This window comes from Mirounga leonina, unplaced genomic scaffold (assembly GCF_011800145.1).
Source record: "Mirounga leonina isolate KUSES-001 unplaced genomic scaffold, KU_Mleo_1.0 Mir_153, whole genome shotgun sequence".
NCBI classification, from domain to species: Eukaryota; Metazoa; Chordata; class Mammalia; order Carnivora; family Phocidae; genus Mirounga; species Mirounga leonina.
The window spans coordinates 42,345,214-42,372,011 of record NW_023270387.1 but is presented as its reverse complement, the minus strand read 5'-3'; the positions used below and the strand labels follow the sequence as shown (position 1 = coordinate 42,372,011).

Genomic DNA, 26,798 nt, shown 5'->3' with positions numbered 1-26,798 from the left:
AAACTACCATTACAAATTCCTGAGCTTTTGGGGGGTTCTGTATTATACATTAGATTGTTTCTTGGCTGAAAATTTGGCTTTCTTTCTAGTTCATTCTTTCTTTCTACCACTTGGCCATTTAAAAATTTGTGTTGCTGTCATCTCTTCTATTTTTTTTTGGTCTTCATATAATTTATGGAACAAAAATCCCTTTATTCAATTTGGAGGCATTCAAGGGAAAAGGGAGTTAATGCCAGTGTTCAACTTTCATTATTAGAAGTTGTTTGGATTGACTTTTGAAGTTTCACAGAATGTGCTGGGGTGGGGGGTGGAGAACTGTGGAGAATAGCGGTCTTTGATGAACACATCAGGAACTACAGGGCTAGATTATATGAAGGGATCCTTTCATCTTTTTGAACATCTATATACTTTGCCTTTTCCACCACCAACCCATAGACATGGTCTATGGCTTATTTAGAAAGTTCTAAATCATTAACCGGCTTCTGCATATGTATGTGTGTGTGGGGGGGTGTATATTTGTTAAACTGAACATTCTTAACAACTATCATCCTTTACGAATCATATGTTTGTATATGTACTTATTTTTAGATTTATAAATACTGCATGCATAATAATTTATGTAAACCTAAGCAATAACATGTTTCTAATCTTAGATATATAAACACATATGAGTCAATACTCATGAGTTCTTGTGAAAGCTACCATTTCTGACCATAAGTGTAGTCTAAAACAATTGTGTGCCCTACACAATTCTTAGTACCTCAGTCTGATATATTTGGTTTTTTTCCTTATATTTTCATCTGTAACTTTTAATTCTTTTTACCTCTTTGTTGGATATTCAATTTACCTTCAGGATCATCCATTATTTCAATTAACAGCTTAAAGATCAACTGAGCTGGATCTTGAATCCTTTGAGTTAAGGTTTGTTCTTTTTTCAATTACTGCTGAGTTTCTTCTTCCTTGATTTATACCATTTCTGCCAGTCAATAAGGCAAATGCCACCCAAACAAGGTTGAAAGATTTTCACTATTTCTCCCAGTTGCCTTCAATTTTTCCCTCTAGAGGCATTATGTTAGCACTAGCTGAATCACTCAGGAATACTAGAGGCAGTCCTATTTGCTTTATTTATCACTCTCATCTTAATTATATTCAGAAATGAGTTATGTCTTAAATCATCAAATCAAATCAATATTTTCTATGACTTTTATCAAGACAAGGGAATAGATATCACTTAACACACATTTGTGGGTCTCTCTCATCATACCTCAACAATCCTTGTAAAATGAGATTGACAATATAAATCACAAGTGGGGTGCAATGAATGCTAGACACTTGAAAAAGTTGCTTTGTGTCTTAAATATGAATAAACCATTCAAGATATGAAAGAGGAAAGACAAGTTGGATTCAAATGATCATGGCTTTTGGAATTAAGTTAATTAGGGCAAATACTGTCTCTAGCCATAAGGAAGATTATCACTGTTTGTGTATCTCTGAAGAAACACCGAAAGGAGTTAAGGCAGCTTGGATTATAGTGTGACTGGTACTACCTGCTTTCTTTGATATTTTCAGTCACCCTTACTTTATTTCATCTTAACACACTGCATGCTCAAACACTATTATAAATGTTAACCATATTCTGCATTCTAATTTGGAACACAAATGCATTGTGTTTTTTTGATAGTTACTGGGTTATGTAACAAGAAGTGATTATTTTTATGTAAAAGAAAAGGACAAGTCTCACTATAGGTGTCAAGCTGGCTTTTAAACTCATCACTTCTGGGATAGTATCTTTAAAGGTATAGGCACATCATGGGGAAGCCTTGAAACACCATAAACACCATTATGGTAATAAAATAATTCAGAGTCAACAGAACATTGGCAATTCAATTTTTTCCAATTTTTAGCAAAACAAATTATTATTAATTAATAAAGAATATCTTACTTCCAAAACCAAGTAAAAAAAAAGATTTCTTCACTGCACTTATTAAACTTTGCTACTACACAACAACAAAAAAAAACAAAACAAATAAAACAACAACAACAAAAACAATCAGACTGAAAAGGCATCCTATGGAATGAAAGAAAATACTTGCAAATCCTTTATCTGATAAGGGGATAATATCCAAAGTATATAAGAAACTCATATAATGCAACAGCAAAAAATCCAAATAACTCAATAAAAAAAATAGGCAAAAGACTTAAATAGGCATCCCTACAAGGAAATACAAATGGACAACAGATATATGAAAGGTGATTGACATCACTAATCATCAGGGATATGCAGATCAAAACCACAATGGAATATCATCTTATCCCTGTTAGGATGGCTCTTATGAAAAAGACAAGAGAAAAGTATCATCAGTGAGGATGTGGAGAAATTGGAATACGTACACACTGTTGGTAGGAATGTAGAATGGTGCAGCCACAATAGAAAACAGTATGGAGGTTCCTCAAAAAATTAAAAATAGAAGTCCCATATGATCCAGCAATTTCACTTCTGGATATATATTCAAAATAATTGAAATAAAAAGTTGAAGAGATATCTGCACCCCCACATTCATTAAAGTTTATTCATAATAATAAAAATATGAGAACCCACAAGTCCACTGACAAATAAATAAAGAAAATATGGGGGCACCTGGGGGGCTCTGTCAGTTAAGTGTGTGGCTTTGGCTCAGGTCATGATCTCAGGGTCCTGGGATCGAGGCTTGCATTGCACTTCCCACTCAGGGGGAGTCTGCTTGTCCCTCTGCCTGTCCCCCTGCTCATGCTCTCTCTCTCAAATAAATAAATAAATAAAATACTTTTTAAAATATGGTATATACATGCAATGGAATATTATTCAGCCGTAAAAAGAAGGAACTCCTGACATCTCCAGGATGAACCTGAAGAACTTTAGGCTAAGTGAAATAAGTCAATTACAGATGGACAAATACTGCATGATTCTACTCATATGAGTTATCTAAAAAGTCAAACTCATAGAAGGAAAGAATAAAATGATGGTTGCTGGGGGCTGATGGGGAAGGAAATGGGGAACTGTTTTATAAGGGATACAGTTTTAATTATGCAAGATGAGTAAGTTCTAGAGATCGGCTCTACCTATAGTTATTAACACAGTACCCACAGTTAATAATACAATAAAGTTTAAAAACTTTAAAATAAGTTGAGAAGATAAATCTCATGTTAAGTATTCTTACTAAAACATACACAACATGCACAAACACAAAGAAATTTTTGGAAATGATAGATACCTTTAGTACCCTGGCTGAGGTGATGGTATCACAGGTTAGGCATATGTCCAAACGCCTCAAGAAGTATAGTCTCAATGTGTGCAATATAGTGTATATCAATTATACCTTGATAATGATAAAAACATAGAATTAAATATTTGATTTGTTGTTTGTTTAAATCCTCCAGAAGGACAGGGTTACACTGGTCATTTTTGCTACCTTATAGTCAATGTATAGTGTTGCAATATAGTAAATACCAAATAAATACTTGTTGAAGAAATAAATGAATGGAAAAATCCTTTTTAAAATAAGGGCAGACTGCAACTATATATACACATAGATGAATAGACGTGTGTATAATTGTTTGTTCATTTAATTTCATTTTGGACCTTTGAAATTTTCATTAAATCTTTCTAAGGGCCCATGAGCCTGAATTGGTGGCCACTAGTCTACTGCTTATTTGGGTGGCTGATGTCCATTTTCAGTCATCTGGACACATTTTCATGGATGGCTATCATGCATTTACTGAGCAAGGAGGATTAAATTGCATAATGCACATAAAAGCATTTGTAATCTTTAAAGCAACTACAGAAATATAAGGTATTAGCACTGTTATAGCTATGATATTGCCTCAAAATGTACAGAAGCAAATTCTAAGCCAAAAAAAAAAAAAAAAGGAATCCTCCTTGTCTATTTAGAAATCATAAGATTATGCAACACTTTTAAAAATGAAATTTCCCCACAGGAATTTCCACCACTGTCTTTTTCAATTGTTTTGCCACATAATCCAACCTGCTATAAAAACTGCAAAAATGTAAAAATGGAATTGTCAAGCTATCATAATTTCTTGAGACAACCATATTAAATATAGTTACATCTTATAAGTTTTTTGGCATATCTTCAGAACTAAGATTCTACTGTGGGAGACAAAAGGTTTATTTGTAATGGATTTTTTTTTTTTTTTTTTGAAAATAATGTTCTCTTCTTTGGCTGGATAAGTGATTTGTACAAATGACAAATATCTTTTTTTTTTCTTTTTTTGAGATATGAGAACATCTGAACTAAAAACACAGAAACCCTAGTAAATTCAACATTCCTGTAAGTAACGATCAGTGAGCGAATGGCAGTACCATCCACCTCTACATTAACTTAGTCACCCTCTCCTAAGGCCACCTCCTGGGCTGTGACCTCATTTGGCTCTGATCCATACCAGCACTGTTGCATTTTAATACCCTAATCTTCAAGCACATCTCATCTTTCTGGGTCTCACGTGACTCATCCCCACATGCGTCCTCATATTTCATGGAGATCTCTAGAAATCTTAGCTTTTTAATTTTGTCCTAATATATTAGGCCCCTCTTTCTCTCCACAGCTCTGTTTTGAGACAAAGGAAGAGACAGCTGTTCAAAGAGTGTCCAGGTGAGATGAGGCTGGTGAGAGCAAAGGAACTAGCTCAGCTGTTCTGAGATCATAAAACTATTTATTTGGCTGGTGATGTGAAACTTCCTTTTTCTCCCAGATATGCTATCTCTGATCTCTGACGATCCCAGTGTACTAAGAGGGAAAATTTTTAAAAATTTTACCTGCCAAAATATGGGTTAAGGGTTTTCCAGCTTTTTAAAGATGATTTTATTAGGTGCTTATCAGATGTTTCTCCAGAGACAGAGGATAGAGCAATGAACAAAATGATAAAAATCCCTGCCCTCCTGGAGTTTATCTTCTAGCACAGACTAGAAAGACAATAAACCAAGTGAATAAGAAAATTATGTAGCATAGTAGAAGGTAATAACATGTTGGACTTCAGGTAAAGAATCCAGTGATGATGATGTCTGGGAGAAGACTGTTTCAGGCAAGGGAAACACCAAGTACATAGGCCTTGAGGTGGACATGTAACTCAGATTTTTTGAGGAACAGTAGAAACATTGTGGCTGGGCTGGAGTCAAAGAGGAGAGAAGCAACAGGACATAGGTGGGGAGATACATGCGGGAGTCTGGTACCATATTGTAAAGACTGTGGTTTTTACTCTGAACGAAATGGCAAGTCAGTTCAACGGGTTTGGAGGCAGGAGGAAGGCGAAACTAGTGTGTTTAGGTTGCCATCTTGAACTAGATCAAAACGTCATTTTTAAAAGTATTCTTTGTGATAAAGCAAACTATAAATTCAACACAGGCTCCTAATTTCACATCTCATTTTATTTGTTCTAATATGAGTTTGTGTGTGTGTGTCTGTTTGTACATTCTTTAATTTGTGCATTTGGATCTGAAGATATGAGCACCAATGCTAACTAAAATGACAATGTAAAAAGAAGAAAATAAAATATGCTAAAGACAAAAATATAAAATTTCATTCTAAATAGTAAAATAACAAACTAATCTCATCAAAATCAAGTACAGGGAAGGATACCTGTTATAATTACTATCATACACCAGTGCTTTAGAGATTTTAGATTTTAGAATTTTAGAGTGAATACAATAAGTTGAGAAAATGACATTATTAGTATAAGTAATGGAGAGGAAGTTATCAATTATTTTGTGTCAATAAAACTATTGCATATCTAGAAAATGCAAGGCTTCTGGAAAAAGCTACAAATATTAGAAAAGGAATTTGAATTATACAAACATCAAGCTGCTTTTATCTATACCAGCAATAATTCGCTAGACAAAAATACGCTAAGAAAAAGACAATGCACAGTAATAATTCAATAAAAATACAAAATCTTCATAAAGTAATCTTTATGGAAGGATATAAAAATTTGATTAAAATTCATTCCCTATTTTTGGATTTAAACATCTAATATCATTAAAATTTCAACCCTTCAAAAATTAATATTTAGAAACTAAATTTTATAATTAGAAAAATAACCTTAAAGTTGTTAGGGATGAACAATATTTAACAAAAAATTATGGCAATAATAATTAGTGTGGCATGCCTTACTAGTTATTAAAGTTCACTAAAAAGATAATATAATAAAAACACTGCTGCTAGCAACAGTAGTACTAAAGAGAAAATCTAAAATTATATACTAGTACACAGAAAATAATTAATTTTAAAAATGTAAAATTTAATATATGAAGCATTATTGTTATTTCATTAGGAAATGATCATTTAATAACTCCTGCAGGCACACTTGAGAATCTACCTTAAAGAAAATATGATGGATCTCTTACTGTATAGATTTAATTGAAAAAAATTCTGGTTGGATTAAATGAATAAAGGTGAAAAAACAAGCAATACTCTCCTGGTTTCAGAGAAAATAATTTCTTTCTTTTTTTTCAGAGAAGATTAAAGAAGAAAATCCAGAAGCTATAAAAGAACCATATTTAATTATGTACATGAAATAAGTGACAAAACATATTCAGATTAACAAAAAAAGCCAAAAACCAAAAATAAAGAAAAAAATAGGTGTGGTGGGAATGAGTGTATTATAACAGCAAGACTGTGGAGCAATAGGAAATTTTACTCATTCTTGATATAAAATGATACAGTCACTTTAGAAGGTAGTTAACAATTTCTTACAAAAGTAAATATACCCTTACCATACAATCCAACAATCATGCTCCTTGGCATTTACCAAAATGAACTAAAAATTTATGCCCACACAAAAACCTGCACAGGAATATTTATAACAGTTTTATTTGTAATTGCCAAAACTTGGAAGCAACTAAGATGTCCTTCAGTAGGTGAATGGATAAATAAACTGTGATACCCAGACAATGAAATATTATTCCTCACTAAAAAGAAATTAGCTACTGAACTATGAAAAAAACATGGGGGAAACTTAAGTGCATATTACTAACTGAAAGAAGACAATCTGAAAAGGCTACATATGATTCCAACTATATGACATTCTGGAAAAGTCAAAACTATGAAGACAGTAAGGACATCATTGGTTGCCAAAGGTTAGTGGAGAGAAAGAACAATGAATAGAGCAGAGAGGACTTTTAGGGTAGTGCAAATGCTCTGTATGACACTGTATGTCTCTGTTATTATACATTTCTCAACACTTATAGCATGTACACCACCAAGAGTGAGCCATAAGGTAAACTATGAACTCTGGATGATAATGATTTATCAATATAGGTTCATCAGTTGTAATAAATGCACCATTTGGGTGGGGAATGTTGATAATGGGAAGGCTATGCATGTGTGTGGGAGGGAGATTATGGAAAATGTCTATACTTTCCTCTCAACTTTGCTGTGAACCTAAAACTGCTCTAAAAATTAATCTATTAAACAAACAAACAAAGCAGATTTAGGGGTCCAAGAATGTTAAATTGAGAGTCTCTACAAATCATCTTGAAAAATAAAGATTTGCATTCATGTCTTGATAAGATAGAAGAAAATAGAGCTTTTAAATGTTCTGAACAAATAACTGAACCATTTCTAATCTACATTCACCATAGTTGGCAAGGCTAATGCATTATGGTCAGCGTACTGAAAAAAATAAACCTGTTTTCTTTCCCTTCACAAGGAGCTAAAACTTTGGCGTCTTCCTCTGAAATGGCACAGGCATGTGTCCAAACATGTTCATGGCGTTCCTTATCTCACTATTTTACTAATCATCTGACTTTTCCCATTGAAAGTGATCAGTTGATCACATGATTTAGCATCATAGAAAGTGCTTCATTTTTCACTGATGTGTTTTGTGAGGGCTAGAAGCTCAGCATCTATACTGAAACCTATGAAATAGACCTCTCTTGTGAAATCATAGAGAGTGTATCCCAGGAATTGCCCCTCTACCACAGGGCTTTTAGTTGGCTTCCTTGCAGAGTGGTCTGTGCTCACATGATTCTTTCTATTCCATAAGAGGTTGAGAAACCTGCCTTTTATTGAGGCTGACTGGAGTTGAGGAAACTGCCACACTTGATTTTCCTCTGCGGTCACAGCTATTCTCAAATGTTCATAATATGGTAGGCACTAGACGTCACAAAGATTAATCAACCTTTGACCACACTTCAAGGAGCTCATATTCCAGTGGAGAAGAGGAAGAGGAAAACAGAAAAATAGAAATGAAAGTCACAGGGGCTTTAAGGGATCTGTGGAAGTCCTACTAGAGTTTCGGAAGTCTTTGAAACTGTTGGGTAATGTCTCACATGACAAACCTGAGGTGTTTATTTTTTAAATTTTTAAAAGATTTTTATTTATTTGAGAGCGAGAGAAAAGAAGGAAGAGAGCACACAGGGAGAAACAGACTCCTGCTGAGCAGAGAGCCCGATGTGGGGCTCAATCCCAGGGCCCTTAGATCATGACCTGAGCCAAAGGCAGATGCTTAACTGACTGAGCCACCCAGCTGCCCCGACAAACTTGACTTTCATGGTAAAAGACAGGGAGGTCGCTCCAAGGAGAAGACCATGTAGGTAATTCTGTAAGGTTGGTATGTTTGGGGAATTATAAGAATTTTGATATAGGAAAGATAAGGAGTTGGTAGTGGTGGACGGAGGGTAGAAGTATAATAATTCCACTATTTAGGAGGAATGCATTGGCACTGATTTACCTATTGGTTATGATTCTCATCTGTTCTAGTTGAACCCATGTCTTACTAGTTGTCAAATATTTTAAATTTCACCTTTGAGTATAATAGGAAATGATTGGCAGATTTGGCCATATTTTAAAGGGCCACACATGCCAAATTAGAGATTTGAATATGAAAAAGAGAGTCAAGTAAGATTATTATGCAGAAGGATTGCATAACCAAAATTTTTTTTTTTAAATAACTCTCAGGAAAATGGGGAAGATGGATAGAAGGAGAAAGGATAAACTTTTAATCTATGTCATCAGTTCGATTTAGCAAATGAGAGGAGTAAAAATAACTTTAGTAGAAAGATTAATATTTATAACCAAACAGTGCATTCTCTATTAAATTTAGTACATTCTTTTATTTTAGATAAAATTAAATCACTCAGGATTGAATAAAGAGGTATTTCAAATGCATCATGTTTCAATTGCTTTGAACATTATGTTCCAGAATGCTAAAATAAAATTTTAAAAAATTCCTTTGTTCTTGGTCTCCTCTCCATGATAAACATAGCACCCAAACGTGTGCCACCAACTCTGGCCAACATTCCTAGGACTAGGATTGTCTGATCCCATGACCCAGGAGGGGCCTTCAAATCTCAAGGAGAATTGAAAAGAATGTGGAGTTTATGTGTAAACCTTGACTATTGCTGAATAAATACTCAAAGTCCTAATATATATGTAAGTAAGCAGAGCTATCTCAACAGATGGGGAAAAAAAAACCCTCTAGGTCAGGGGTCAGCAGACTTTTTTCTTCCTTTTTTTATTTTTCTTTTCTTTTCTTCTTTTTTTTTTTTTTTTGCATGTGAAGGACCACATAGTAAATATTTTAGGCTTTACGGGACATGTGGTCTTTATTACAACTACTCAGCTCTACCAGTGTAGCCCCAAAACAGCCATAGACATTGTATAAATGAATGTGGTTTTTCCAATAAAACTATTTACAAAAACAGGATGGGTCCATGGGGGTTAGTTAGCCAACCACTGTTTTAGAATGGTTTATCACAGTGTCCTCCAACTAATAGAAATACATACATAAGATAGTCACTCCACCAGATCATATTAGGCTCCCAGAAAACAGTAGAAGAGTGAATGAATTTCACCTGGTTTCACCACAGAATAATATTTTATGTTTGCCTTTGTTTCTTCACAGGTGCTTGATCATTCTTTTTTTAAATTTTATTTAAATTCAAGTTAGTTAACATATAGTGTATTATTAGTTTCAGGGGTAGAATTTAAAATGATTCATCAGTTGCGTGTAACACCCAGTGCTCATTACATCACATGCTTTCCTTAATGCCTATCACCCAGTTACCCCATTCCCCACCCACCTCCCCTCCAGCAACCCTTAGTTTGTTTCCTAGAGTTAAGAATCTCTTATGGTTTGTCTCCCTCTCTGTTTTTATCTTATTTAATTTTTCCTTCCCCTCCCCTATGTTCACCTGTTCTGTTTCTTAAATTCCACATATGAGTGAAATCATATGGTATTTGTCTTTCTCTGACTTATTTCACTTAGCATAATAGTGAAATATGTCTAGTTCCATCCACATCATTGCAAATGGCAAGATTTCATTCTTTTTGATGGCTGAGCAATATTCCATATTATATATATATAATGAAGTAATATACAATACTTATATATTATATATATATTATATACATATATATATATATATATATATATATATATATTACCATATATTCTCTATCCATTCATCAGTTGATGGATGTCTGGGCTCTTTCCATATTTTGGCTATTGTGGACACTGCTGCTATAAATATTGGGATGCTTGGATCCCTTTGAATCACTATTTTTGTATCCTTTGGATAAATACCTCCTAGAGCAATTGTTGGATCATAGGGTAGCTTTATTTTTAACTTTTTAAAAAGATTTTATTTATTTATTTGACAGAGAGAGAGAGCACAGCAGAGGGAGAGGTTGAAGCAGACTCCTCACTGATCAGGGAGCCCGATGTGGGACTCAATCCCAGGACCCCGGGATCATGACCTTAGCTGAAGGCAGACGCTTAACCAACTGAGCCACCCAGGTGCCCTATTTTTAACTTTTTGAGGAACCTCCATACTGTTTTCCACAGTGGCTGCACCAGTTTGCACTCTGACCAACAGTGTAGGAGGGTTCCCCTTTCTCTACATCCTTGCCAACACCTGTCGTTTCCTGTGTTGTTAATTTTAGCCATTCTGACTGGTGTGAGGTGATACCTTATTGCGGTTTTGATTTGTATTTCCCTGATGATGAGTGATGTTAAGCATTTTTTCATGTGTCTGTTAGCCATTTATGTGTCTTTTTTTGGAGAAATATCTGTTCATGTCTTTTGCCCATTTCTTGACTATATTTTTTTGTTTTGGGGGTGTTGAGTTTGAAAAGTTCTTCATAGATTTTAGATACTAGCCCTTTATCTGACTGATCATTTGCACATATCTTCTCTCATTCCAAAGGTTGTCTTTCAGTGTTGTTGATTGTTTCCTTTGCTGTTCAGAAGATTTTTTTAAAGAATTTTTTATTTATTCATTTGAGACAGAGAGATAGATAGAGAAAGAGAGAGCAGGAGCAGAGGGGAGGGGCTGAGGAAGCGGGAGAAGCAGACTCCCTGCTGAGCAGGGAGCCCAATGCAGGGGTTGATCCCAGAATCTGGAGATCATGACTTGAGCTAAAGGCAGACGCCCAACCATCTGAGCCACCCAGGTGCCCCATGTTGTTCAGAAGATTTTTATCCTGATGAAGTCCTAATAGTTCATTTTTGCTTTTGTTCCCCCCCCCCCCCTTGCCTCCAGCAACATGTCTAATAAGAAGTTGCTCTGGCTGAGGTCAAAGAGGTTGCTGCCTCTGTTCTCCTCTAGGAGTTTGATGGATTCTTGTCTCACATTTAGGCTTCCATCCATTTTTAATTTATTTTTGTGTATGTTGTAAAAAAGTGGTCTAGTTTCATTCTTCTGCATGTTGCTGTCCAGTTTTCCCAACACCATTTGTTGAAGAGACTGTCATTTTTCCAGTGGATATTCTTTCCTGCTTTGTCGAAGATTAGTTGACCCTAGAGTACAGGGTCCATTTCTGGGTTCTTGATTCTGTTCCATTGATCTATTTGTCTGTTTTGTGCCAGTACCATACTGTCTTGATGATTACAGCTTTGTGATACACCTTGAAGTGCGGAATTGTGATGCCACCAGCTTTGGTTTTCTTTTTCAGTATTACTTTATAATTGGGGTCTTTTCTGGGTCCAAATAAATTTTAGGATTGTTTGTTCCAGCTCTGTGAAAAATGCTGGTGTTATTTTGACAGGGACTGCATTAAATGTGTAGGTTGCTTTGGATAGTACAGACATTTTAACAATATTTGTTCTTCTAATCCATGAGCATGGAATGTCTTCCCATTTCTTTGTGTCTTCCTCAATTTCTTTTTTTTAAAAGATTTTATTTATTCATTTGAGAGAGAGAGAGAGAAAGCACGAGTGGGAAGGGGGGGTGGGAGGGGCAGAAGGAGAGGGAGAAGGAGAGTCCCTGCTAGGCAGGGAGCCTGATGTAGGGTTCCATCCCAGGACCCAGAGATTATGACCTGAGCAGAAGGCAGACGCTTAACTGGCTGAGTCCCCAGGCGCCCCCTCAATTTCTTTCATACGTATTCTATAGTTATCAGAGTACATATCTTTCACCTCTTTGGTTAGGTTTATTTCTAGGTGTCTTATGGTTTTTGGTGTAATTGTAAATGGGATCGATTCCTTGATTTCTCTTTCTACTGCTTCATTACTGGTGTATAGAAATGCAACAGACTTCTGTGCATTGATTTTATATCCTGAGACTTTGCTGAATTCTTGTTATCAGTTTTAGCAATTTTTTGGTGGAGTCTTTTAGGTTTTCTACATAGAGTATCATGTCATCTGTGAAGAGTGAAAGTTTGACTTCTTCCCTGCCAATCTGGGTATTTAATCACCCTTTTTAAAATTAATTAATTTATTTGAGAGAGAGAGAGACAGATAGTGACACAGAGAGAGAAAGAGCGAGTATAAGCACGGGGAACAGCAGAGGGAGAGGGAAAAGCAGGCTCCCAGCGGAGTAGGGAGCCTGACGTGGGCCTCGATCCCACAACCCTGGGATCATGACCTGAGCCAAAGGCAGACACTTACCCCACTGAGAGAACCAGGCACCCTGGTATTTAATCATTCTTATAAAGAAAACTTAAACTTTTCTATTTGCTGAAAACTAAATTTGATCATTCTGTTTCCATGTAAAAATAGTGATGTAGACTGAAAAGTCCATCTAATCATTGGATTTTTCTGGTTTACAGAATGTTGGATTGCTCCAGGTTTTATTTATCTTAAAAAGGAGGATTAGGAGAGGGGGGAATCTCTCTTTTGCAATCATCTTTAATGGCTGTTTTTTCTTCATTAAAGATTATCTATTTTAATAACAGAAAAATAAATTACTCTTTTATACCACAAGAATCAAGTTTATTACTGAAATAAAGAATTATCAAAGATCTAACTAGTTTACTTACCATAGTGGTTAAGGATACAGACTACCTTCTAATGCCCTCTCTACCACTTACTGCTTGTGTGATCTTGAGTGAATTGCTTATCTCTCTGTGCCTCAGTAATAAAATAAGGTTAATAATAACAGTTTTCAAATAGGATTGTTAATTAAAAGTCAATAAATTAATAAATCAATACCAACCACTCAGGGGAGTGCTTGTTACACAAAAAGCACTCCATAAAGAGCTATTATTATCATCCAATTAGTTTAAATTTTACTTAAACATATTTTGCAAGTGCAATGTATCTTAAAACTACCAGAACCCCTGAGACACAGATGCCTCTAGAGCACAAGCCCTGGGACCGTGAGAGGCCTTTGAAGTCATTTGTTGTTTTCACCACTCACACAGGAATCTTTCTCTGTCCAATAACATCAAGGCCTTCTGCTCTCCTTCTGGGCATTTTCCGTTGTCAGATCCATAGCACCTTACAAAGCAACTGGTTTCATTTAAATTTCAGCCGCACATCTAATAAGCACAGGGGTATTGATGAAACAAGTGATGTCTCTGAGCTCAGTGTCTTCATCTGTAAAGTCAAGTTAATATTCTTTATCTACTTCATAAAGGACTTAGAGAGAGAGAAGAATATTTCGGACTCTTTAAATTTCACAAAGGAGCATTCGAGAGAGATTTCCACTCTCTGGGAGGGAAAAGCATGGAAAGAAAACACACAGCTTGTCCTCACCATCTCCCTCCCTTCCCCTGGGAACGAGTGACTGGCCTCTGGTGAGGTGGAGAAAGAACTGAGCAGGTGTGACTCAGCCTCTTCTTTTTATGGAGCAGTCTGTCCTCTGAGTCTAAGAGTTTTCCTATTGTCATTCTGAAAACCATCTTCTAAAGCAGGAAAGTCCTGCTATTGTCCAGCCCTGCCTGTGACTCTAGGGTTGGGGGGCAGTGTTAGGAGGTCCATTTGGTCACAGATCAAAGACTTGGTCTCTAGTTAACTGATATACGTTAATCTCCATGACTCACTCCCATTGGTTTTTAATTTGAGAACAGGACTGTTGTTTAATCAACCTTTAGAATCCTAACAGTAAGAATTCATTACAATCCTTGATGAGACAGTACATATGCAAATGTTAAATCTGCTGTTATTTTAAGAGCATTTCTCCATGATAGTATAGCCAGATCTTTCTCTCCCTACTGCTTGTAACCAATGGAATAATACAAAATAAAGATAATATCTAAAACCACTTATTAACAGTGTAGTTTTCCTTGTTCTCCAACCTTTACTGACAACTTCTCAAACCAGCTGCTACCCCCCACCCCACAACACACACACATTCCCTTCTTGCCTCCAAAATTATGAAGAAAAGAGGGGCTATCAAGTGACTTTTGTATTTTCAAACCTTCAAACATACCTACCTCACTTTTAAAAAAAAATTCTGGAGTTGACTTTCTCAGCTTGCTCCCTCCATCTATGCTTCAAATGTTACTCATTCCCACATTTTAGGGGTTTTATACAATTAATTGCCCTCCCTCATTTATTAAATTCCCTGTCCTACCTTGATCCTAAAATTAAACAACCAAACCTTTGTGACTGGCCTCTGTATGCAATATACAAATCCTTATGAGTCATAAAAGAAAAAGGTTGGCATTGTCCAAAGTGACATAAATAAAGTCAAAATTAAATAACAAGAGGGAAAATATTTGCTACACATGTCAATGAACCACTTTCCTTAATTTATAAAGTACTTTTGTATAAATCAACAAAGACAAACAGAAAAAAATTGACTAAGTGCATGAAGCTTGAAGAAAAAATAAATATATCACTTATTCATATATGAAAGATGTAGAATCTCACTCATAATTAAAGAAGTACAAATTAAAATATTATGATGCCAGTTTTTACCTATAAAATTAGCAAGTACCAAATAATTTATTAATACCATGTAAGGACACAGATATAAAAATATAAGTGTTTTTCACTATATAGCTTTTTTCATCATTAAAATCATTTTTTCATGATCATGAATTACATTTTTGGGTAAAAATGACTGTATTAAAAACTTGTCTCTAGGGGCGCCTGGGTGGCTCAGTCGGTTAAGCATCTGTCTTCAGCTCCGGTCATGATCCCAGGGTCCTGGGATCGAGTCCCGCATCAGGCTCCTTGCTCAGTGAGGAGCCTGCTTCTCCCTCTCCCACTCCCCCTGCTTGTGTTCCCTCTCTCGCTGTGTCTCTCTCTGTCAAATAAATAAATAAATAAATCTTTAAAAAAAAAAAAAAAACCTGTCTCTTGATCTCCTCGTTCCTTAAGAGATAGTTTTATCATTCTCCATTTCTTATTAGTTTAACCTCACAAAACAGTGGCTTATATGCCATGGGTTCATTTTCTCACCTCCTTACAACTTAGCTACTTCATTCTGAATATACTTTAATCTCTCCATTTGTCCATCTCTTGCTAAATCACCAATTAATAAATCTACCTCAATAAATCTAAAGGTCCTTTCAGTATTATTTTCACTTGGTCTAGAATTATTTGACACTGGTGGTCCCCCTTTTAAATATTCTCCTCCACAGGCTGGGATGACACAACGCTCTCTGGGTTTTCCTCCTCCATCTCTGTATTTGCTTTCTCCCTATTGCCTTTTCACAGTTCATCCTTTTTCCAATCATTACATATTGAGATCCCTTTCAAAGCCAAGTTCTTAGACTTCCTCCACTTGAATTCTACATACTCATGTCTTCCGTTCATAAATCTAAACTACTCAGATGATTCACCCATTTTTATTTACAGCCTATATATCTCTTTTGAGCCCCAGACTCACATATTCTCCAGCCTTTTTGGCTATATTTATGTTTGAAATGCACATCAGGCCATTTTAACCAAAACTGAACTCATGATCTGTTCTCTACTTCACACCTGATTCTTTTCCAACTCTCTTCATCTTGGTAAAGTTATCATCATTCATCTTGTTATAAAACACAAGAATCTTACAAGTCACTCTTGACATCTTCCCCATGCTTCTCTACAATACCCAATGCACCCAACAGCTCCTACTGATTTGTTTTCCCAACTTACTGAGTTGTACATAATATACAAAAAGTCACATATATTCAATGTATACATTTTGATGAGTTTGGATTTATGCATCTATCCTGATACCATCATAACAAAAACATAATACACACATTTTAATTAGTAATCTGCTACTTATTCCATGATCATAGTATTTTTGTTAGGGATATTGGTTCCTCTGTATCTACCCTATCTCTTCTAATCCATAATCTATACCTGTTATCTTTTGAAATACCACACCTATTATATTCTTACCCTCACAAAAAGAAAAAAAGGCTTCTCCAATAATGGGATAAATATCAAAATACTACAAAGGCTGAAAACATTGTTTCCTGGATTCCTCTCCAAACTTCTTCACACATGCTCCCCTTACCTTCTTGCTCAACCTTCATGGTTCATAATCTGAGGTAGATACAACTAGACAACTGCTTGTTTATAGGCTGAATATCATGCAACTAGTCTGATCTTTCCATCTCGAGTGCAGGTAAGCACTCCAGGCAAAATGGAGCATAGTTTGGCTAGCTTTATTTGCACTATAAATTCATCACAAAAATCTCAATAATTTTCAAGGCATTTTACTAAGTTTATTTAATTTTCAAAGGATAATCTAAAACAACAAAAACAACAATAAAGCAAAATTAAATGGAGTTTATCACAAGTGTAGAAACATTTATGTTGCTAAGCCTTCTCTCTTTGTGATACTTAGAATTGTCACTAGGATTAAGAAACTGATATAATCTTGTTCAGTCATTTAGCTTCTGAGTCTCAATTTTCTCCCCTACGAAAATGGGGTCATTATTACCAAACTCAAAGACAACTAAAAGTTGACGTATTCAACACTGCCTACAGCACTAAATTAATCTCTCTCTCTCTTCCTCCCCCCTTCTCCCCTCTTGTGTCCTCTCATCATTTCCTCTCCCTTCCTTCACCCTCTCTTTCCCTCTCTCCTTGTCTCCTGACACATAACAGGAATTCAATGAAAACAAGTTTTGTTTTCTTTTTCTCAACATGATTAAAAGATACTGAATGGCCCACTGGAAGGCAAGTGTACTTATTTTAAAAAGGGCTTTAATTTAGAATGAATACTCTGATAATATGCAAGGATAAAGACTAATGTCTACTTCTGAGTAACACCTACTGTAATAGTTTTAGTAAAACAATTGTTTGTAATTCTATCCACAAATATATTTATTAGACTAAGCTCTTGTCCTTTCCATTTTGAAAAATATTGATGAAGATGGACCTCCTGATAAGAAATACAGGTTATAATTCCCAAATAGTTTTGAAATTTAAGTACATTTCCTCTCACAGCCTGGTAACAATCATCATATTGAAGGACAGAGATTCTTAACTCAAACAGATACACAGTTTTAGTTAATTATAGACAAGATAAAAAAAGATCTTTAAGTAGCTAATTTGCTAAAAGTTGGTCCTTGTTTCCAAGTTCACAATTAAGTATATAACTCATAAATAATATACCTCATATGATATTTTCTCAGGTCAAAAACTAAAACACTGTATCCATTCTAGAAAAATAAGCTCCTTTAGAAATGTCATTACTTTCAGATTATTGATCCCATTCTGCTGTCAGGGCCAAAGTGTTTAGCAAGACTATTTCAGGGACCTGGACAGGACATTTTTATGGGCAATGAGACAACAGATTACCCTGAGTTCAAGTGAGAAGACCCAGTGGCCAGATCTATATCACTCTAACATTCTTCTGATGTGTAGCACAGATGGTGAGATATGTTGATGAATGAGGCTGTCTCAGCAGCAGAATTATCTTACTAGTCCTGCCACACATTTCAGTTGAATGACCTATTAAACATGGCTGTCCCAAGGCAACTGGAAAGATTTATAACTACAGCTGTTAAATGGGATCCTCTAGGAAGTTCTGAATGTAGATTCCCTTCTCATAGCCTTGACTTCTAATTTCTTTTCTTTTTTTTTTTTAAGATAGAGAGCAAGCACGCATGAGTGCACGAGTGGTAGGGAGGGGCAGAGGGAGAGGGAGAGAGAGAATCTTAAGCAGGTTCCACACCCAGTGCACAGCCAGATGCAGGGCTTAATTTCACAAAGATGAGATCATGACCTGAGCTGAAATCAAGAGTCGGACACTTAACTGACTGAGCCACCCAGGAGCCACTTGACTTCTAATTTCTAAGAACCATCCTGAGTTGGGTCTGAGTTGGGCAGGGGAAGGAAGGAGCATAAAGGGAGATAGGGAGTATATATGCAAACAAAATAATCTCAAATTACTAAGAGCACAGCATAACGAATATAGTCAATGGTACTGTAATAGCATGGTATGGTGACAGATGGTAGGTACACTTGGGGTGAGCATAACATAACCCATAGAGATACTAAATCACTAATCTGTACATATGAAATTAATGTAACATTGTGTGTCAAATATAGGAGTTATAGGGTGAATTGAATTTTTAGGAGGGAGCATTAAAATAAAAATGCTAACTTAAATTAGAATTATCTAGGATAATTTCTTTATATACTCAGGATCTGTGAAGAACTAGGAGTTTGCTATCAGACAACTTCTTCACTGTTTCTATTTTACAGGAAACAGGCTAATAGGGAAAAGCACTGAGTTATGGTTCACGGTAATCGGGCTCTTGCACACAAGCCTTAACTATGTTATCCAAACTTTTGGGGTATCAGTTTCCTCACTTGTAAAATTAGAGTGAGTAGATGTCCTAAATACTCTCATAACTGTTATATTTTGCCTTTCTGCTCACTACCCTAGATTTCCACTCTTATGAATAGGAATACTTTAAATTTACTGAAAAGTAACAGAACACAGCACTAAATGCTCAGTCTCTAGAATTACACACACATATATTTAATGTTGGCTTCAACACCTACATCTATATAGCCTTCTATTACTCAATATAAATTGAGTCTTAAGAGTCCTTGTCTACAAATTGGAGATAATAGGATTCAACATGAAGTTGTTCTTAGATTTACTTATTTTTTTCATAGCACTTACTACCTTCTATCTAATTTACCATCTGTAAGGTCCATAAAGGTAGTGAATATTGTCTGTTTTATTCACTGATGTATCCCAAGCATCTTAACATATAGTAGCCAGTCAATATCTATCAAATGAATACATGAAACAATGCATATACAGTTTAATAATTGGCAGAAAGCATTTGATAAATGATCCCATAAATGATCTTGATACATAGAGTGTTATTTCACCATGAAGAAGTAGAAACAGAAGAAGCAGGAATGTTTCAAAGAGAAGATGAAGGGGACTGATGACCATACCATTACCAAATATCTTCAAGAGTACCACACGTTACTTTCAGAGACAAAAATATGTGCCAAGAGGTGGAAACTGCTGAAAAACAAATGCTGCTTATTTGTTTTATTAACATTGGTGAAAGCAGCAGATAGCAGCTACAGAATCTCATACCCTACCAGAAAAACAGGACTGTTTAAAGCCGGCTTCTTTCTTTCATGTTCTTTCTACCCCAATGGTAACACTGCACTTTGGAATTTAATACTGGAGTGGGAGTGCTCCTGGGTTGTATGAAACTAATTGGTGCATCACTCTTGCCAACTAGGGATGATTTTAGACAAAATGTATGACATCAGTGAAAAAGGAATCTCACTCAATAGGTCCATAAAGAACTTTTTTTTGAAGGATATTTGGCCTCATACTAAAATAGTCCCATCAATCTACTGCCATCAGGTCAGACAGAAAAGCATTAGGTACATAAAGTGGCTGTCATAAAATGTAGCCAAGCAGGAGCCAAGTCTGATCACAGAAGGTCAGTTAGACATTTAGAAAATAAAGGAAGCATGTTTTCTTTAATGAGCCGTCAAAAGTTAATAACAAGTGAGTTAGCTTTCTATTTTGGACAGAAATATTGAGAAAGATGCAGGGGTTCTGAAGGTTTTCTCTATTTTTAAATTGGCTGCCTACTAAGAATCTGCACAATAACAAAACTTTTTAAAGCCCTAGAATAGTGAACTACATTCACATGGTCCAACTATGGGGTCATTTTACAAATTGTGATGGTTAATGTCATATGACCATTTGCTGGGCCATGGGGTTCCCAGATACTTGGCTAAACATTATTCTGAGTGTGTCTATGAGGGTGTTTCTGGATGACATTAGCATTTGCATCAGTATACTAAGTAATGAAGATTGTTCTCCCTAATGTGGGTGGGCCTCATCCAATCTACTGAAGACCTGAGTAGAACAAAAATGACTAAGTAAGAGGGAACTCTTCCTGCATGACTACTTGAGCTGGGACATTGGTCTTTTCTGGCCTTCAGACTTGAACCCAAACACTGGCTCTTCTTCCCCAAGCCTGCCAGCTTTCAGACCAGAACTATACCACTGGCTCTTCTGGGTGTATCTCTCATCTCATCTCATCTCTCTCTCTCTCTCTCTCTCTCTCTCTCTCTCTCACACACACACACACACACACCATTATATCTGTTTCCCAAGAGAACTCTAATATATGGATTCAACAGCATCAGCAGGGAATGAGTTGAGTTGTGCCAATCAAGTGCATTATCCAGATGATTAAAATCAATCCCAGTAGAAGTTAATGTTTTAGAAACTTGTCTGGTAACAGTGTCGATGATCAGGCAATGTAATAACACTTTCGTAATGTAAATAATGAGCCAATTTTCCAATATTTTAAAAAATTAAAGGAACTAAAACTAAGGCAACTCCTCACTTTCAAATTCAAAATTCTATAACTATATTATAAAACAAGTTTAGGTAGCCATTCTCAAAATCAATTTCTAAAGCAACAGCAAAAAGTCTGAAAAATGCTTATTTCCCAAGGGAATTATGAAATGATCCAAGTATCTAAGAACCCATCTCACTTCCTTACAGTCATTTTTTCAAGACTTAAGTACTCATCATCTTCAAGTGGTGATTCCTGTTATCATTAATCAGCACATGGCATATCTACTTATTTTCCATGATTATCTCCAGGCTCTGATGTTTTATGATATTTAAGTTCTACTTCTACCACATAGACTAAGTTTCCAAAGCATCTATCCTTATGCACCTGAAGATACCCTTTGATGCTGCCAAATTCCTGGCATTACCTTCATGTGAATTTTCTTTGTCACTCACCTGCCCAGAAGCAGAAATTCGCCTGCTAGACCCAGGCGCCTCATGGCCATCAGCAGACCTCTCACCGTCATGCCCTCACAGAAGCAGGCCACTACCCGGGCCTTGGGCAAGTGACTCCTGAGCTTCTTCAGCAGCTTATCGAAGCTCTGTTCCCCTGCGTTGCTATAGATTTTGTAAGAGTGAGCGATGCAAATTCCTTCTTTGGCTGACATATCTTTGAAAGCTTCCATCCCACTCTCTCCATAGTTGCCTGTGTGAAAACAGATAAGCAGAGAGGTAGTGAGATGGCAGCGCTGGGTACACTGGATCCAATTAAGAATGCAAAAGGCTGGGAGCATGAAGATCACTTGGTAGTGTTGAACTTGGAGCCCGAAGACCTGAATCAGTTTTTGCTCTTTCACTGACCTGTTCATTTTGGACAATTTACAACAAAACTATATTATACATATATGCATTGAACTTTAAATTGTGTTTTCACTGAGAGAGAGAGAGACTAGTATAAAAAGCAGAAGCAATTCAGCTCCTCCTTTGACTTAAAAAGTTCATACTCTAGTGTGAGATGATGGAAGACATTTATCTGCTGTATTTTCATTCTATCTCACTTCCCTTTGCTTCTTACTGTATGACCATCTCATCCCACCGGCTCAGATTCCTATATTGAAAGACACAATATATACACTTAATATGTAATGGATGCCATTGTACAGATATCACATAGAGTATTATATTTTATAGAATATTAGGCATATTATATTCTATTAGCAATCATAAGAATCTGTGCCTTTATCTCAACCGAAAATTCCATATCCTGGCTTGAGATTTGAGTCTTGTCACAGGTAAATGTATAAGCTTCAAATGAAACATTTGAAGTTTCATTCTGTACAACTATAGGGAAGTTAGTGATTTGGGGGAATAATTCCAAAGTCTTCTACAAATCTGGGGGCTAAGGACTGATGGTGGTCCTTTAAATTAATGGAAATTGGTGATCAATACTGACAATCAACTGTATGCCAGGAAGTGTACCAAAACCTTTACAGATACCATCTCATTTAACTCTCGCGAGAATATACTTAGGTATGCATTATGACTTCCATTCGGCAGATAAGAAAACAGATGAAGCAATTAGGTTTACACTTGCCCAAAGTTACATATCCAGGAAGTGGAATTCTGCACTACATTCTCAGATCAAAGAGTGTGGTTTCTGCTCCCTCCACTTGTGCATGGCTGACTTTTGGAAGACTCAGAAGCCCAGTTAGATCTACATTTCTTTTTCCTATTTAAGGGTCATGATGCTTCAATTTTAGGTATTTTTAGAGCCTCTTAAAGTCTATAAATCATACCAGGCTCATTTTCTGAGTTTCCGAAAGATTAGGTGGGTAAGGGGGGATGATTAAAAGAATATAGGAGCCTATTAAAAGACAAGCAAGCTGTGGAGCATCTAAGGATGTAACCAGCCTCACAATCAACCAGACCTAGGAAAAGGCATTTCATCAGGAGGAGATCTCCAATGAATAAGGAAGTAAAAGGCATTTGGTTGCATTGGTTTCACTATATGACTCTAATAGAGATCACTTATAAATCAGGATACCCATATAACATTTGGATTTTTGAAGTCACTTCATATAGATTAGCTCACTGCTCCTTGCATCAACTCTGTGATAGAGGTAATATTATCTTCCATGCACAACTGATAAAACTGAAGTTCACATTTAGCAAGTAGGTGGCCGAGTCTTGGTTTGAACATATAACTTCTCACACCTGCCCCTGTGTATGTTCCACTGAAGCACAGGTACCTTGCTGCAAATGAGATCCTCAGACTTTGAAGGTGGATTTTTATTTGGTTTTATCTTCCTGAACAAACTGTAAAGTGTAAAGCAGAGCAGGATGGCTTAAGTCCTAGCCAAAAAAACCTGATGAGCCAGCTGCATCTTTCCTTTTTCTCTAGAAATAAAATAACAAGAAGCCTCTATGATGATGGCAAGTGGGCAATGTAGTTATTTTGCAATTAACAAAGTTTAAAGGACCCCCTCTGAAAAAACATGCCCAGGGGCCTAAATTACTAGTTTTATACTAATCTGAGTAATCTATTATTCTCTGATTTATTTTTAGCCAACCCAATTTCCAGCTGACTGTCTTGCACTTAATGCTTTCATTAGTACTGAGGTATTTGCATAAATAATTTGAAATTAGGTACATAGTGATTGTGATGGCAATGATAAAAATTCTCAGTTTATTTGCAGTTAAGAAAAAAATGACAAATTCATAATCTTTAGCACCTCTCCCAACAACTTTAAAGATTTTATTTATTTATGAGAGACAGAGAGAGAGAGAGAGAGGCAGAGGGAGAAGCAGGCTCCCAAGGAGCAGAGAGCCCGATGCGGGACTCGATCCCAGGACCCTGGGATCATGACCTGAGCTGAAGGCAGACGCTTAACGACTGAGCCATCCAGGCGCCCCCAACAACTTTAATATTATTTTTTTATACAGTAAGTTATATGGAAGCAGCAGAGAGAGAACCTTGTTATTAGAGAGATCTGAGTTCTAATTCTGATTGGATAGTCTCTCTAAATCTAGCTTTTTCACCTGAAAATCAGAGGTAACACTGCCTAACACATGAGTATTTTGTATATTATATATGTTAAACATTATATCTAGCTTAAACATTATAATAAATGCTTATAATTATTATAATGTTATTATTTTATAATTAATTATACATTCTATTATATATTATATATAACATGTATAAATACTATATATAATTATAATAGATACTATAAAGTAATATATATGTTAACTATATAAAATATCTGATAGGTAGCCTGAACCCAATTAATTGTACTTATTGGCATTAGATATAGTGAAGCTGCTCTCTCCTGGAGCATCTAAAACAAATAATGGAGCAAAAGGCATTAATAATGAACACTGGATTAAAGAATGAACTTAAACTAGGGGAAATACGATTTTCTCAGAACAAAGCCCAAGCAGTACTCTTTAAAATTAAAACAGGAAACAGTTCTAATATATGTGTGACATAAAAATTCTGCAGAATAATTTTGATTTTATAAAAGCCACTATAAGCTGAGAATTAAAAATGGGAGCATGTATTCCATGTATTCCAATAAAACTGGGAAGCTTGAATTCAGTGTTGAGATTTTCAGTAGTTGATATAAAGACCATATTCTGGAATTACACATTTAAAAATAAAAGAGAAACTATTAAAAAGTTCATAAGCTTCTCATAGGAAATGAAATAGATTTCAAGCGATGTATAGGATGAGAAAAAGCTGAGGAAACAAAGATTTATTTTTCCAACAGGGAAACAAAGGTGATAGAGAAAGGAAGGTAGGTATAAAATATGAAACTAGCCTGTGTCTTCATTTTAAGCAACCGGTAAAAGCAGGAAGGAATCCATCAGACACTCTTTTTTAAAAAGCAGAGGGCTGGTGATTTGGAATTATGAAAAGAAAATGTAATCAAGGCTTTACTGGACTCTTAGCTCACACTATTTTGCAACAATGTAAATGCCAATTACTGATTTTCAACCTTATGAATTCACATAGGGACAAAGCAAAAAACTCATTATGCAATAGAAATAAATCTTATCAACCTTTACAAAAAAATTAAAGGAAAAGATGATAGGTTGAAGCAGGGAGAACTAGGGTGTTAAAATTTTTTACGCACAATTTGGAAGTCAAGACATACACAGAAAACAAAGAAAGATGAATTATTTGAATCTAAAAAAATAGACTAATCTAAAATAGAATTATATTTAAGGGAAGATACATGAATTAAAAGAAGTTTATTGTTCATAAATTAAAAAGTAGGCATTAAAAAACATATATTCCTACTAAGAAATATGAAGGTAAAAAACAAAAAAAAAAACCCTAAAATGCACTTTTTACCTTTAAGGCCTTCTGTACTATTAGATTTTGAAAAATATGAAAGTACAAGTTTGAATGAAAAAAATTTAATAACATACTTAAAAATTATTGAAATCAGAAAGTAGACATGAACTATTTTAAGTAGTTGCTTTCACTAGTTCTATTTGACCTACATCATGTCTGTGGAGATCTGGAAGTATCTGCGTCCATCTGGGCCTACAAGGTACACATTGAAAACAAGACTGGTTAAAGAATAACTCTAAATCTTTCTTCTAACCTAAGAGAGATTGTTTATTTGAACTTTATGATTAAAGGCAGTGAACAATTGTTTAGTATGTAATGTATAATCAAAGGTAACTGCTCTTTCTGATGGTACCAATTCAGTAGCAGTAACTACTGTATTACTGTGGCTTAAACATACTTTCAAATAAAGGTAATAAAGTATAGGAACATAAATAGGATATATATATATATATGTATATATATATCTAGTAAATGAGAGATTTTTCTAGCAAAATATACATTCGAGATATGGTTCAAATTTATAAATTTTGTGTGTGTTGGGGAAAATGATAAGAATCAGAAATTAATAGAATTATACTAAAAACACTCAAATACTTTTCTTTTCTCTGACATTTATTGCTTTTTCTCCATCAGACCATCATTATTCCTTCCATTGGAGCTTATGCAGTCACGTATAACCTCTTACCACCTATCTTTCATTTCTTCAAAACTTTATCAAACTCTGTGTTTGGGAGTCTTATTTCTTACTATGCCCTTCCATATGTCCCTTGGATGCCCCATGCATTCCCAGTTATTTACTTTTATTCTTGATGCTCTTTCTACCCCGAATACCCTTTCCCCATGTCTCCATGTTGAAATCTTACCAATTTTTTTTCTGGTCCAACTCAAATGCCCAGACTGTAAACTTATTTAGGATGTATACCACAACTCCATGGCACTACCCAGCAAATGCTTGTGGAATTAAACTGATCTACCCCACCATGCTTTTCAAGAATCTCCCTACAAGGAATAGGGTAAACTATTCATTTAATAGATATTAATGAATTAATTAAATAGATATGATACTAGGCACATGGTAGACTCTAGATATTTACATATTTTAGCTATTGATCTATTTTATAATAATAATTTTTGTTACTTGTAGTTGTTAAAGAAGTTTATAATTGCAGTTCCTTCACCTTTATGACAAGGCTGATCACACTAATGATTTTTTTTGATATTGAGAATTTTGTTAAAAATCCAATCCAAGATATTAAATTTATTAATATGTGATAAAACACATATAACCCACTTCATATATATGTTTTATCATGAGATTTCTAAGGAGAGTTCCTCAAGTCAGATAATGAGTTATGGTGCTAATTAGGTATTATATTGTATTAGGCTCAATTTAAAATACATATTCTGTATTCTATTATGTATGTATATTTATATGTTACATGCTATATATACTTACTTATATTTTGG

General features: G+C 35.4%; 1 protein-coding gene across 1 annotated transcript in view; it reads right to left on the bottom strand.

Annotated features, from left to right (window-relative positions):
- Positions 1–26,798, bottom strand: part of GRM5 (glutamate metabotropic receptor 5) — a 600,744-nt gene that overhangs the window by 346,527 nt on the left and 227,419 nt on the right. Inside the window, exon 3 of the mRNA XM_035009412.1 lies at positions 21,425–21,674. Within this exon, the coding sequence (XP_034865303.1) occupies positions 21,425–21,674 (250 nt within the window). The remainder of the gene's footprint in view (positions 1–21,424; positions 21,675–26,798) is intronic.